The sequence below is a fragment of the Medicago truncatula genome, chromosome 6, assembly GCF_003473485.1.
Source record: "Medicago truncatula cultivar Jemalong A17 chromosome 6, MtrunA17r5.0-ANR, whole genome shotgun sequence".
Taxonomy (NCBI): domain Eukaryota; kingdom Viridiplantae; phylum Streptophyta; class Magnoliopsida; order Fabales; family Fabaceae; genus Medicago; species Medicago truncatula.
The window spans coordinates 36,536,598-36,551,097 of NC_053047.1; the positions used below are offsets into that span (position 1 = coordinate 36,536,598).

Genomic DNA, 14,500 nt, shown 5'->3' on the forward strand with positions numbered 1-14,500 from the left:
AAAAATTGTATTAATGCAACTTTTCATAATTATATATTATTTTTTATTGTATTTTATGTACTCATTTTAATAGTATAAGAAAGTTTGTACAAAACTTACTTTTTCTTAGACTTTAAAAGCATCAACCTTATTGAACCAAACCAAACCAAATTAATATGTACTCAACAACATTTAGATGAGATGATGCAATTTTTTTTTTCTAGTTTAACTAAGGTTCTAGGTTCGAATCCAGCATTAGACATGCATCAACGTTAAAACTCTTAGGGAGAATATATCGTCCATTTAGGTCTCACAATCCTCGAATAATCAGTCATCGCACTTGCACGTGAAATACACCTGGTTTACACAACAACAAAAAAAACTAATATTTTCTTCATCAGTTTAACTTAATACATCTTTCATTAAAAAGTTATAAAAACGAAATCAAACCATCTCAAAGCCAAAGTAATCGGCCGATCAGAATTCAGAACACAAATCTCGTAAACCAGATAAAATCGACTCATGCACACAAAAAAGACAAATTATAATATCTTTTCCCATAAAAAACAATTAGCATATATCTTTTTCTAAAAAAAAGAAATTACCATACATCTTTTCTTAATTAATTAATATTCCATTCACCATATAAATAACTTTTAAATATTATTTATTTTCAGTCAAGAAAAAATCTTTATCTACTTTATTTTTTGGAATAAATTAGGTGAGTACACATGGACTTTAAAGAGTGGAAACAAACAAACAGCAAAGAAATTAATAATTTCTCAGTTGGCAGCACTGCACACACAAAGAAGAGTGATAAATGTAAAAATATTTAAAAAAAAGTCAAATCTTCATTAAACCTTAAAAATCAATTAAAGAAAAAAAAAATCACTTTTCTTTATTCATTTTATTTTTTTTATATATTTCCTGAACCAAATAAAAACACAGTGAAGAGATACCAAAAACCATAACTAACCTTCTTCATTCTTCATTCAACACTTCAAATTCCAATTTCAACTTTCTTTCATTTTCTTTCATCAAGATTAGATTTTTCTTTGACCCTTTTGCTTGCTTACTTTATCCAAAACAATTCACTTTTTCACAAATTTCATCTTCCAAGTCAATTTCATGAACTTGTGTTTTAGATCCTAGATCTTTGTTGTCGGTGGTTGATCGGAGTAGATGTCGCCGTCAAATGGGTTGTGTAACGGCGGTGGAAGCGGTGGTGGTGTTAATGGAAATGGGCTGAGTTATATTGAACATCATGTTTCAAAATTTGATACTCTTGCTGGTGTTGCTATTAAGTATGGTGTTGAGGTATAAAACTATGGCTTTTTTTATTTATTTTTTTGGTTTTTTCTGAATTTGAAGTTTGGATTTTTCTTGGATTTGGTAAAGTTTTATTTTTTTATAACTGGGTTTTTAGGGTTTTTTTGGATTTATATGAACATGATGAAGAATTTTTATGGTTTGGATTTATATGAACATGATGAAGAATTTGTGTGTTGTTTTGTGCTTTTTAAGATTATATGTTTTTATGTAATTGATGTTTTGTGGTTTACAAAATCCTTTGATTGTGTTTTTTTTTTCCTTTCTTTTTTCCATCTACTAGCAAGTTGATATGAATCAATTTTTGAAGTTTGAAGTTTTTGACTAGCAAGCTGATGTGAATCAATTATTTGACTATTAAGTCCATTGAATTTTTTCTCTATTGATTGATAATGTATTATCAACAAGATATTCATTCATCTACATGAGAGATGTTGAAATTTTGATATGGATATTGATTACTTGAAGCTGTACTTGATAAATGATTTCAATTTTGAGTTTCATTCTCCATGTTTAGGATATTCTAGGTGGTGAATGGAAATGATTATGGATTATGGATAGGGGGTGTGAATATGAATGAAGGTTTTTGGTTTTTAACAATTGTTCTGTTAGATATTTAATTTGTTATGCTATCATAGTTTTACCAATCACTTCATAGGCATAATGCATTCTCTTCTAGAATTGTTGTTATCTGAACATATGAAATAATGTTATCATTTGCAAATAGTGGACCAAGGTGGAAGCTAAAATAATCGCCATTTTAAGCCACCACAAATTGGCCATGGTGGTTGTCAAAAATTCCACCGCAATCTGCGATGATGCCACCAATGCTGATAATTTACAACACTTATGAAACATAAGATAGTTATTATCATGTGATGTGGAAAGTCGTGTGTGGTGGCGACAACATAATTCTTTAGATATATACCACACTCCTTAAATTTTGAGATAAGAGTGGTCATATAGTTTAGTACTTGCGAACATCTTAACTCGTCACTGAATCTGTTACTTAAACACTTACTTGACGTGATGCCCTATTATCTATTACATACATGTTTATTTTAGCTAATCTTGAAAATTTCGTAGTTCTACCAATGTTAATTGAAATCCCTTGTAATTATTCAGGTAGCTGATGTTAAAAGGATGAATGGTTTGGCCTCAGATCTTCAAATGTTTGCACTGAAGACTTTGAGAATTCCACTACCAGGACGACATCCACCATCTCCGGTTCCTGATGAACCTGCCAAGTTGAGGTACTATCATATTCATTTAGTGTATTTTCCGCTTGTAATGGTGTAATAACTTAAAATCATCGGTCATGGAAGCATTTGCAATATCCCGTACAATTTATCTTATAATCGCAAGACAAAAAGGAGGGGTTCCAGAATACAACCGAAAGAAAACAGAATTAGGTCAAAAGGAGGGGGTTTATTGATTCCAGAAAATACAGAACTCAAACCAGAGAATTAGAATTGCTATTAACAGTGATTCTGGCTATGATTTTTATATGCTTATTCTAATATTCCTTTACGGCAGTGTTGTCAATCGTGGATCGTGGAAAATAGCGGTTTGTTCGTATTCCGGTTCGCTAGAGTGGTATAGCACTGCTAACCATGATTTGACTACACTTTGTCCTAAATAGCATACCACAAATAGTAACAATTTGTTAGAATTCCACCGCTATTTGACAACACTGCTTTCTGGTTTTCCATGTGTTTATTCTTCATATTTAACAAGACAAATTTAACAAGACAATATGTGTCGAAACAAAAAGAGAGAATAAAGTAAAGTTCTTACTGAATATTTGAAGTATAATGAATACCATAGCTCATTTGTGAGGCTTAAGATAGCAAATATTCACTAACCAATTACTTTGATTTTAGATTCTGTTCTAGATTATAGAATTAGAAACTCAGTTTATTTTGAAAAATGTATTGCAGAGAAAATAGCAGCGAAAGAAGACCTCCCCGCAATGGTCAATCTGCGATGAAGGAACCTCTCCAGTCCTTAAGACTGAAACCACCTAAACAGAAGATTTCTCCAGCCATGACCATTTTACAGAAATACTATGGACTTGATTCGTCAAATTCTAGAGATACATCTGGAGAAACAGAATTGGCGATGTATACATCTTCTACTTCAGATCATTCCAGAGATGACTGGCTTCCAAAACCCTCACCGATTCCAAATCATCATTCCAAGTCAACAAATTTACCATTTGATCTACTGACCGGGAACGATGAAGTATCAGACTATATGTGTTTTACGGATATCAGCGACGGGGGAGGTGATAGGTCTGACGAGAAATCCGTCCGCAGACGTCAAAAAGCTGATGTTGATAATGGAGGTACTACACCAGAAAGGCTTTTCAAAGAAGGCAATAATAGTAATGGATCAAACGGTTCTTCCTCCAATGGAAAAACATTTTCCATGAGGCCAAAATCAGCAAGTCGAGCCTCTCTGTTTCCCGAGTCATCAGATTCAGGATGGTTAGATTCTATTTCAGTAGGGTTAGGAGATTCAATATTTGTCGATGGACTTTCTGGAGTGCGCAAATCATCGAGTGCATCAAGCCTCAGAGAGCAGGAAAAGTATAATTCAGCAGCAACAGCATGGCCAACCATTTCCAAACCTATCTTTGATGGCTTACCTATCCCAATAACCGGACGCAGAAGTAAAACTGCCCTTGATTAATGTAAAACTAGTTCTGTTTGGAGTAAATTATTTTTTGACATTTCATAAACACAAATTGCAACAACTTGCAACTCTTCTCGGTTTAACCGGAGAAAAAAGGTATAAAAAAAACAAACAAATTACACGCGTAGGATATTTATTTCAGGCCTAGGATTAAAGCGGTTGATGATCTCACAAAGAGAAAGGATGCAGCAGTAGCAACTGAGGAAAAGATGCATGAAAAAGGTCTGCAACTGTTTCTCTAATGTTACAATAATTTATGGTAACCACATTTGGAATATAAGAGTTATTTACAGATTGATAGTCTCTTTTGTTAAAAGATTGAATCAAGTGAAAGTCATTCTGTTAAGTGGTTAATTGTATCATGTTGTCATTATTCAATATATTATGTAAGTATTTATGATTTATGATTTTTTTCCCCCACCTTCAGACTATATATACTGTAATACCATTTAAATTTGTAAACATGTTACATTGGGATTCTTCTAGCTTTATGTCTCTTATAGTACTCAATTAAATTGGTTCTTATACACCCTTATTGATTCATGAGGGTGCACCCCTAGTTTTCTCTATATTGATATACTCTATTAAATTGTGGTTTTGCTTATCAAGTTCCTGATTTTATTGAATGATATGTTTATTTTTGCATGTATTTCAAATTAAAATTTATATGAACTATAAGGGCTCCTTGGCAATATTCACGTAGGCATTCATTTACCAACATGGTATGACATGGTTGATAAATATACCTGGTATATACTTGAATCCCCTAATCATGTGGTAAGGTGTTTAATTCAAGGTCGGTGCGTATAAAAGAATAGTTATCGGTTGACAGAAATGCTAATCAGTGTTCCTGTGGCACTGGTTAAAGGGTAGACGGAAATGCTAATCGGTGTTTCTGTGACACTAGTTAAAGAAATCAATATAGAAATATTGTATTGTATTAAAAAGTGTGGTAAAGTTGTATATTCAACTTTTTTAATCAGAGTTGTCTCAGAAGCACTAGTAAACATGATCCATCGGTAGAAATGAATCGCAATGATATATATGAAGTGTGATAAGAAAAACCTTTTTCTTATGTCCATATTATATATGAAGTGTGTGATAATGAAAGCAATTTGACGTAAATGTACTTTTTCCAGACCAGAAAACAAGTTAATATAGGATTGTTTTGCGGAGAAATTGGAATGAATGGTTGCTTATTTTGCTGAGTAATTGATTTAGAGTTTAACTCACATGGGTGTTTTCTCTTTCTTTAGCTAGCACATGATAATGACAAGGCACATGATTGAGTCATATTGCCGACATGATGAAAATGATGTATACTAGAATCTCTAGTCTCTAGGTTATTGTTAGATTGGTAGAATTTCCCGTATGATACGCTATATACGTGCATGTAGTTCTAATAAAATAATTGGTTTTCATGGACCAATGGAAATTAAAAATAATAATAGTGGCTTTCAATAATTGTACGAAGATTTTGTGTCAAAAAAGCCATTAGATTTCAAATTGGGTGGTCTATGACCTTTTGGTGTTTTCCAAACCGTATGTCAATAATTTTGTTGGAAGATTTGAGATTTACAAAATATATTGTCGGGAAAACAATGTATTTTAAACAAATATCTTTGATACGAGCATTATTGATAAAAAATAAAAAAAAATAAAAAAAGTATTGGCTGTTTAATTATGTTTCATGCACACATATACCACAGAGAACATATACGAATATACGAAATAGTGCTTAACAAAATAAAAATAAATATTATTTTTTACGTTGGTGTATCTATCTAATTAGAATCTTAATCTTAATATACGATAAAGATAATTGGGAGGGAGAAGTGATGAGCATAATTATTGAATAGAAAGTAAAATAGTTTCAATTTTTCTATGTAGTTCTTCAAATAAGTAATATCATGATTTGCTAAAAACAATTTTGAAAGTTTTGAATAGCACCTCGACTCTTAAGTATTCTCTTGCTTGCTCCATACAACGAGCCATGACAAACGAAACTTTCTATAATTTCAAACAAAATATTAGTCGCTCTTGTAGGATTCATGCCAAGCAAGTGGCGCGGAGAATTTTGTTCTGATGCAATCCGATGCCATAGTGCAGAACATATATGTTAAATTGTGCAATTGACATAAACTGTAAAGTAATTTCTAAAAATCCACAATATTAACTTAACTGAATTCTACATATAAATACTTCAAAAAATAGTCCACAATCTAAACATTGCTAAAATAGCTAACAGAATTTCAGCTCTCAAGTTCTCACTAGAATGCTAATTTCCCGCACACGAAAAAGGTTCTTATATGTTTTTACTTTTTTTTTTTGTTTTTCGGGGAGGTGGGCTTAGACTTACCACCTGTTTTTAGGTGGTTTCACTTTATAAATACGAACAATCCAATTCTGAGTAGTAAATGCCTCCTCCAAGTACTCCAACTTTATGTCCTTGTTTCCAATTTCAACACCTCTAGCGCGATCATACCTGTCATTTCAAGAAAAGTGATTACGGAAGACGTACATAACATGCAGACACACACAATAATCACAAATTACAACCTTTGCATTTTGAAAACCTCATTCAGGTTTATTAATGTCTTTTGAGAAAACTACAGCCATACTCTTATTCAATGCATTTGAAAGATAAAGTCAACAATGTTGCAAGAAACACCAAGATTGAAATTTCAACATGCTTGATATAAGCCTAAAACATGAATTCCAAAGGTTTGGGGACTCAAGATATCTCAATCTTACTGCCTACTAGTACACAGGGATTAGGCATTTCATCCCTCCCATGGTTTTGAATAACAGGAATGATGGGATATCCCAAACTCGGCACATTGCAGGCCTTCTTACCTCATTCTTTGATGAATAAACTATACAAACTAATCTCCAGTTTTAAAAAACTGATAATATTTGGGTACTATAAACAAGTTATGACTCCCTTAAGTTAATCACAAACGTTATATATTCTTCATATTTCCTTTGTTGAGATAGCAGTGTTGTATAATTGGATTTCGCAACATTTAAACTTGACACTAGTTGCATATAAAGAAATATCAACAATTGATCATTCTAGTTTTATTATGTTGATATATCTTTACTAGTATCTGTTAACAAGGACGCCTAGACTGTGTGCTGTGTCCCAAGTTACCAACAGTAGAGGACAAGGAGCTTACCCAGGTGGTTTGCCATATTCTGTTGTCAGCTCCCCAAACCGATAATAAGACAGCTTGTACCTATCAAGGAGAAAGATAAAGAGAAATATAATTAAATCATCATATATCAATTGATCATGTTCCTATACAGAAATCAGCTAACAATATTATTCTTAAGTTCTGAACATCTTCCACTTTTATTCCCTTTTATTGAGCTTAAAAACAATAGCACCTGATTCATACTGGGGGGGTACAAGTATGTAAACTCAAATACCCAACCTAGTTAAGCTTCACTGGTTGATCACAAACCTATTTTAGAGGGGTAGCATAGTCCAACTTTTTAAATGGTTATTCCATAAATTTATCCATTTATCTGGTCAAATGTAGTCTATAACACTACTTTTGTTCCAAGCCCATAGACAGAAGTGTATGCATACAAATTTTCTGGGCATTAAGAATAATTCAAATGCCAAGATAAATTAATGGTGCTAAGAAGCTTACATAAGACAGTTCAACATCTTTGGAGCTGCTCCTTTATCTACACGATATTCTCCATTGACAAGGTAATCTGGTTCCTTGATTACAGGAAAAACTCCACCGCCAATTCTCACCATCCATAGAAATCTAGACAAAAATTAAGAATATGTTATAAAAATGCAAAAAGCGTTGTAGCAGGATAGATAAAGAAATACTAAATCAGATGATCCTAGTAATGAGTAATAAACAAGTAAAAATTCAGGGAAAAGAGAAATGCCAATATCCAGGACAGCATTAATAAATGCATATTCCATCTTTTACAATGAAGAAATTTCGCAACATAAAAACAGAAAAAAGTTGCTGCTCAGACTAATTCCAACCAGAAAAAAATTTGAAACCTAGACATAATTTGTGTGCCAGAATGACACAACAAACTATGAAACCATGGGGCAAAAATATGTTAGCCCCATGTTCTCCTGGCCCAGCTTACATTGAAATATCCCGTCAATTTGTACAAACTTGAGGATAGCATGCTGATAAAGAATTAATTTTCTAAAAAGCATGAAGGGTTACACAGAAGGCATGGAAAGGGAGGGTGAGATTTAAGAAGCACAACAAACGATGAGGACAGACTAAACGACAACATACAAACTTTTGAAGATGAAAATGACCAATCACTAATTAAGGAGAACAAAACACGTAATCTACTTATACAACTCTTTCAAGTGGCTAAAAGTTAGGGTGGCGGCTGTGAAAACACTTATAATTTATATATACTCAAAAACTCAAATGAAATCACATGTGCAAGTGTTGTGTCGAGCTGTGAATATAGTGGGTGTCTGTGTAACATTTGTCATAGAGAAACGAAAACATGCATCATGAAAAAATAATGGATGTAAAAGTGCAATATATAACTTAAGATGGACTTACTTATTAATATCGTCAGAGGAATAACCAGTAACACCACCAAAAACGACTAACACATAGTCAACATCAAGTGATTTCATTATGTCATAAGCCTCATCCTCATAAGATGACATTGCACGCCCAACAGTTGCTATGTGTGTATTGTTCCAGGTGTTATTGTCAACAATAACTGTTCTGTTTCCCATGGCAGTGATTTGATAACCATAATCCCACCATGACATAACCTTAGCATCTGGTGGAGTGTTTTGGCGAAGCCAAAAGTAAGCTTCACGATAATCGTCAAAGATGACCCTCTGGCCGTGGGCACCCCTTGCAGCCAAGACAATTGAGGGAGATGAGTATGCTTCAGATGTGACCCAAGTGCAGTGAATAGCATATCTACTGAGCAGATAAAAAGCACCGAAAAGCAACATCATAGCACCGTTCTTTTGGAAAGGCTGGGAGTTATCAATTACACCCTGCATGTAAATAATAATATACACTATTAAAACTGCATTACCACTATAATCAAAATGAAAACTGTTCATTGTAGAAATTAAGAGACAAAAACGCAAAGCTAATGCAATATTCATACTCTAGTCCACAAGATGAATAATGAAGTAAAAAAAATATTGCAAAGCAATTGTCATGGAAAAACATGGCTATTTATCCTATTACCATACCTACTGCACCATACCGATGAGAGTAATTGCAACATTGGAAAATATCAAGCAAACACTGATTCATCTTTCCTATAAATATTATTGAAAAGGAGCAGATAGACATACTTGATAGACAAAAAAACACTAGTAGCATATCAATATACATGAAGAGAGAGAAAATAAAATTGAAAACAGTAGAATGCAACAATTGTGAACAAAGCCTTTTGCTCTGCTAGTTACTTCAGAAATCTAACCTTAGAAGAGCCTTTTGAAGCACCAGTTCCTTTACCAGAACCACCCTGTACGGGTTGGACTTTCGCCCTAACAACCCGAGTCAAATTCTTCACGGTAGCAGATACCGCAATAGCACTAATGAGGCATACAGCAGGAGTAGCAACGAGGATTAATCGAACCATAACACCAGCAAAATACATGCTTGTAAGACCATACATAACTATGAAGATTGTGGCATCTGTCAAGCGCTTGAAGCAAAAATAGAGGCCAGCAGGGAAAAGGAACAGCAATATATGGAAATCAAACATGAAGGACGACCAAGCAGTAGGCTGATGCTCAGAGACAGAAGCAATAATTGGAATATGATCCTTAGCATATGTTGGATCAAGCAAAGAATAAAACCTTCCAGTCCATGGTGATATGTAACCAGATGCCATGCCTACTCCCAAGGCAACGGCACCAACACCAACTGCACTAGTTACAGTGATCCTCAAAAATGCTTGAAACAGTTTCACATCTCCGAGTAAATGCTTTACCCAATCCAAAAAGAAAAATACCTGGAAAAACAATCCAAGTCAGCCACAAGAGACAGCATGCTAACTTAATCAAACAACATTATCGCAATATTTTGTAACTACAGAAACCAATTTCCAATACCACAAAGCGAACAAACTAGGCAAACACACTCACCCACCTACGAAAATATATCCATTAACCCGGATGCAAAACCCAAAACATCATGCTTAAAGAATCCATTCAACACATGTTGAAACTATCCAAATTTAAGTTAGCTTCTATCTTGCAGAACCTGATCAACTAAAATAAACTTTACGATTCTTCATCCACAAAGTTTTCATACAACTTTAAAGTGCTTCCCGAAGAGTAACACAAAGGGAGCTTAAAAAAAATTAAGTTTTATGAAAATTCAATCTTTAGAAATTAATTTTGAAGGGTGGAGTCTAGAGAGGATAGATGTCATCATTCTGAACTATCGCGAGCATAAAGGCTCATTTAAACTTAGACTTCAATGGAGATGCATCTTCCATGTAAAATAATTCTACATACACCGACATCCAATGAGAACTCATGAAATTGCTACGTAGACCAACTTTGTAACCGCAATCTAAAAATAACCGCAAAAAGCTTGATTCTCATTGGGCATCAATGTCAGACTAGCTAGTGCAGATCCACATTTCTATTTGACTTAACACGAAAATTATTATTAATAAACTTATTGTCATTGCAAATATTCTTTAATAAATGGGGGTAGAAGTTTTACACCGACAACCAATGAGAATCAAGCATTTGCCGGTTATCTTTAAAATGCAATTTTAAAACGGGCTTACGTGGCAAAACGATGAATTATCATTGGATGCCCGCATACCGACAATGCACCTCCATTAAACTCAAATAAATTTAAGCCACAACAACAAACTTGTAATTAAACCTTTCATCAACAACAACCAAGCATTATCCTACTAAGTGGAGTCAGTTACATAGATCAAACATCGACATAATGGTCAAACAAAAATCATTAAACAAAAATTAAAACGAACTCAAATAAGAAGACGACAACAACAAAATGCATGCAATTTTACGGTTATCTTTAAAATCAACTAAAGTATTTGGCGGTTATCTTTAAAATGCAATTTTAAAAATGGGCTTATGTGGCAATACGACAAGTTATCATTGAATGTCGGTGTATATAACGGCAATGCACCTCCCTTAAAGTCAAATAAATTTAAGTCATAACGACAAAGTTGCGATTAAACCTTTCATCATCAACAACAACAAAAATGCAATGCAATGCAATGTGGAAGTAACAACCTGAAGCAAGAAAAAGACACCCATAGAAGCCATATGTTCACCAGATTGAACATGTTGAAACCCAACAAACCTAATCTGCATAGCAAGCAACATTCCCAAAACATACATACAATTATAAGCAACATAGAGCCTCAACGAATATCTCCCAGTAACCAACAACACCAATACATAAAGCGGCACTAAATTTATAATAAAAACATAACCACCCCACGCCGAAACCATATAAAAATAACCAAACGCCGACGCCAATGCCCACGACAAACTCCCGGTATTCACCGCTTTCACAAACAAATAAAACGTCAACAACAACGCAAATATCGCCACTCCTTCATTATCATAAGATCCAGCAACAGATCTTGATATATAACCCGGACAAATCGCGATCAATGCAGCGGCGACAATCCCCGCGCCAGAATCCCATATTTCTTTACCGAAAAAATACGCTACAATGGTAGTATTCGACGCGAAAAATGGTGCTGTAAGAACACAAACTTCACGAATATGAACTGCAAATCTGAGAAAATGGAGAATTTTGTATAATCCAGCAGCAGTGAGCATTAAACCGGGGTAAAGTGTACCGCCAACGATTCGTCCGAGTGGATACCATGAATCGGAATCGAACCAATTCCAAAACTCGGAGAAACCGTGTTCTGTGAGGTAGAGAGTGGTGCGGTAGTTGAAATATGGATCGAATTCATGGATCATGGATTCATAGCGAAGGACGCTGAAGAGACGAGTGATGAATGCGAGGATATAGATTAAACCTAGGGTTGTGATTCGGAGAAGAAGCTCTTGTTGTTTGGTTTTGAGTTTTAGGGTTTTGGGAAGGGAATTGAGGAGATCTTGGGTTACTGATGGTGGTGAGGCTGTGACTGCCATTGTTGTGATGATTTTGGTGAATTTAGGGTTTTGGGATTTTCATGGAAAATGGGAATTTTCTTGGGAAAATGTGGATGAGAAAATGAGACTGTGTGTGAGTGTGGATCTGGTTGTGAGTGAAGGAAGAAGAGAAAGATGAACATAAAAGTCAAAAGTCAATTAATTGTTTTAATTTCATTTATTTATTTTTATTTTTATTTTATGTAAATAAAACTTTTTTGTCTCATCAAACCAAATGATATACGTACATTGTCATAAACTTACATTTCAATCTAATAATCTTGATAGATATTATCAATCGTGAAACCTTTTATTTGTAAATAGATGAAGATGTGTGGACTAACAACATCAATTTTACATTTGAATTAGTCCATAAAGGATGTATTAGAGGAGATCGAAATGAGAATCGTACACAAATATTTCAAACTTCACTATTAAAAAAGTTTAATAACTCACATAATAGTATGATAAATAATATTTGTACAATCATTTTGTGATAATTTTTGGACAATTTTCTCTCTCATATTCATATTATGTTCTTACTTCCATGCTAATGTTTCTCAGTCTCGCTTTCCTGCATAGTCATTCATAATATCAGTTAAAAACTCTAGAAATAGTTTTTTGAACAGATAATATGATACCATGAGCATATGTTTGTTCTTTCCTTTCGTAATGAACATAAATATTACTATATTAGGCACAAATAAATATCGTCATTCACTAGATAACAACACCTGATGAACTTAAATTTAAGTTCCAATCAAATGACTTTGATTAATAACGTCTATCTGACCTAGGTTTCCTTGAACAACTTGTATGTTGAAGGTGACATATTTGTCATAAGAATTGGATCTTTTAGCCTTCAATTACTTGCCTATTTGAACCTTATTACAAAACATTAACTTAATAATGTCAACAAGTTGTTGAGAGACATGATACATGATGTCATATACCTTCATGTCTAATTGTTGTCTAATCAAAGAAGTTGTCATCACCGCTGGATTATTAAGTGGATCAACCAGTGGTGCTCCATAAACATAATGAGAAGCCATATATGTTGGCACTCCGCTTGTGAAGTTTCATCCATTATTAAGTAGTATTATTTTTATTTTTATTTTTATATTAAGATGAACTACTTGTAATTTACTAGTATAGCAGTTTAACATTTTATGATATAAATATTACTATTATATATACGTATAATTTATAAATTTTTGTTATGATTTTGAATTTAAAAACAAATTTTTAATATTGATTTAAATATGGTATGTATTTTTTAGATCTAAAACATGTGTTTTACAGTATACATTTAAATAATTGTCAAGAGTTTTACTATAGAATTTTTAGATATCTGATCATTTAATTTTGTCTGATTTAATACATATACAATTTTATAAGAGACCAACCAAATCATAATATTTTATTTGGTCCATTTGAACCAAAGAACCAAATGTTCGATCAATGGTCTTATCATATTGATAACTAATTAATTTTTAAAACAAAAATATTTTAAAAATAATTGTAAAAAATTATTCAAAATCTTAAAAATGAAGAATATTTTATATGATTAAATTTACAAATATAATATTTAATTAAGAACTATCTTGCATCATAAACTATGAAAATAAAAACAAATGGAACAAATTTAAAAACTAATGAGATTCAGTTAATTACTTAAAATTAAAAAATTAAAAAAACTAAGGAAAAATTCAGAATAACAAACATGTTTATTCAAATTCATAATAACATTACTTAAAATAAAATAAAAAAAGGTAGGAAAAGATTGGAACTAACATACATGTTTATTCCAACTCTTCCTCGGCTCAAGTTATGTATGCATGTTGGAGTATTATAAACCCAACTATAATGCATTTTTTTTTATCCATGTGAGACTTTTTTAGGGACTCTTTTCTTGCTTCTTTAAGAATTTATCCAACGCTTCTTAGAAGTTGAACTCTTAAGTTTAAGCCAATTTTTTAGAGAGCATATCATATCATGATTATGTTAATTGTTTATGATTACGAGAATATATATATATATTATTTAATCAAAGGTTACTATGTTTCTACCGTTTGTGTATTTTTCCTCTCAATAGCATACAATTATTGTTTTTGAAAAATTGAAATTAAGAACATCATCACATCTTGATAGTCTTTATTTCTTTTTAAAAGATTGCTATCATATGCCACCATTCGTAATATTGTTTCTTGCTTGCATCTCTCTTCCCATTTGGTTAATTCAGTATCAAATTCAGGGATCTCATGTATCAATCTAGGTTTGGTGATTAGCCATGAATGAATTTGCACATCTAAATGTAAAATAATGGATATATATGAATTAATTTTATGGTGT

The 14,500-nt window shown here is 32.9% G+C and overlaps 2 protein-coding genes across 2 annotated transcripts; one reads left to right on the forward strand and one right to left on the reverse strand.

The window, feature by feature from the left end:
* The first annotated feature begins 914 nt into the window (after window positions 1–914).
* On the forward strand, window positions 915–4,560 carry LOC11427858 (uncharacterized). Its single transcript, XM_003620094.4, has 3 exons — window positions 915–1,296; window positions 2,434–2,561; window positions 3,249–4,560. The coding sequence occupies exons 1-3, from the start codon at window positions 1,162–1,164 to the stop codon at window positions 4,000–4,002; spliced, it is 1,017 nt and encodes a 338-aa protein (XP_003620142.1). The 5' UTR covers window positions 915–1,161; the 3' UTR covers window positions 4,003–4,560.
* A 1,560-nt stretch (window positions 4,561–6,120) lies between these two features.
* Window positions 6,121–12,289, reverse strand: LOC11417285 (dolichyl-diphosphooligosaccharide--protein glycosyltransferase subunit STT3B). Its single transcript, XM_003620095.4, has 6 exons — window positions 11,270–12,289; window positions 9,463–9,999; window positions 8,571–9,025; window positions 7,665–7,787; window positions 7,185–7,244; window positions 6,121–6,490 (listed from the first exon to the last, which is right to left on the reverse strand). The coding sequence occupies exons 1-6, from the start codon at window positions 12,146–12,148 to the stop codon at window positions 6,361–6,363; spliced, it is 2,184 nt and encodes a 727-aa protein (XP_003620143.1). The 5' UTR covers window positions 12,149–12,289; the 3' UTR covers window positions 6,121–6,360.
* Between the last annotated feature and the right edge of the window lie 2,211 nt (window positions 12,290–14,500).

Excerpts from the sequence above, each read along its gene's own strand:
- LOC11427858 (XM_003620094.4), top strand. The coding sequence starts at position 1,162 with ATGTCGCCGTCAAATGGGTTGTGTAACGGCGGTGGAAGCGGTGGTGGT. Across the intron at positions 1,297-2,433 it reads CTATTAAGTATGGTGTTGAG|GTAGCTGATGTTAAAAGGAT; the intron begins GTATAAAACTAT and ends GTAATTATTCAG. Across the intron at positions 2,562-3,248 it reads GATGAACCTGCCAAGTTGAG|AGAAAATAGCAGCGAAAGAA; the intron begins GTACTATCATAT and ends AATGTATTGCAG.
- LOC11417285 (XM_003620095.4), bottom strand. The coding sequence starts at position 12,148 with ATGGCAGTCACAGCCTCACCACCATCAGTAACCCAAGATCTCCTCAAT. Across the intron at positions 7,245-7,664 it reads AAGATGTTGAACTGTCTTAT|GTACAAGCTGTCTTATTATC; the intron begins GTAAGCTTCTTA and ends TCTCCTTGATAG. Across the intron at positions 6,491-7,184 it reads GAATATGGCAAACCACCTGG|GTATGATCGCGCTAGAGGTG; the intron begins GTAAGCTCCTTG and ends TTGAAATGACAG.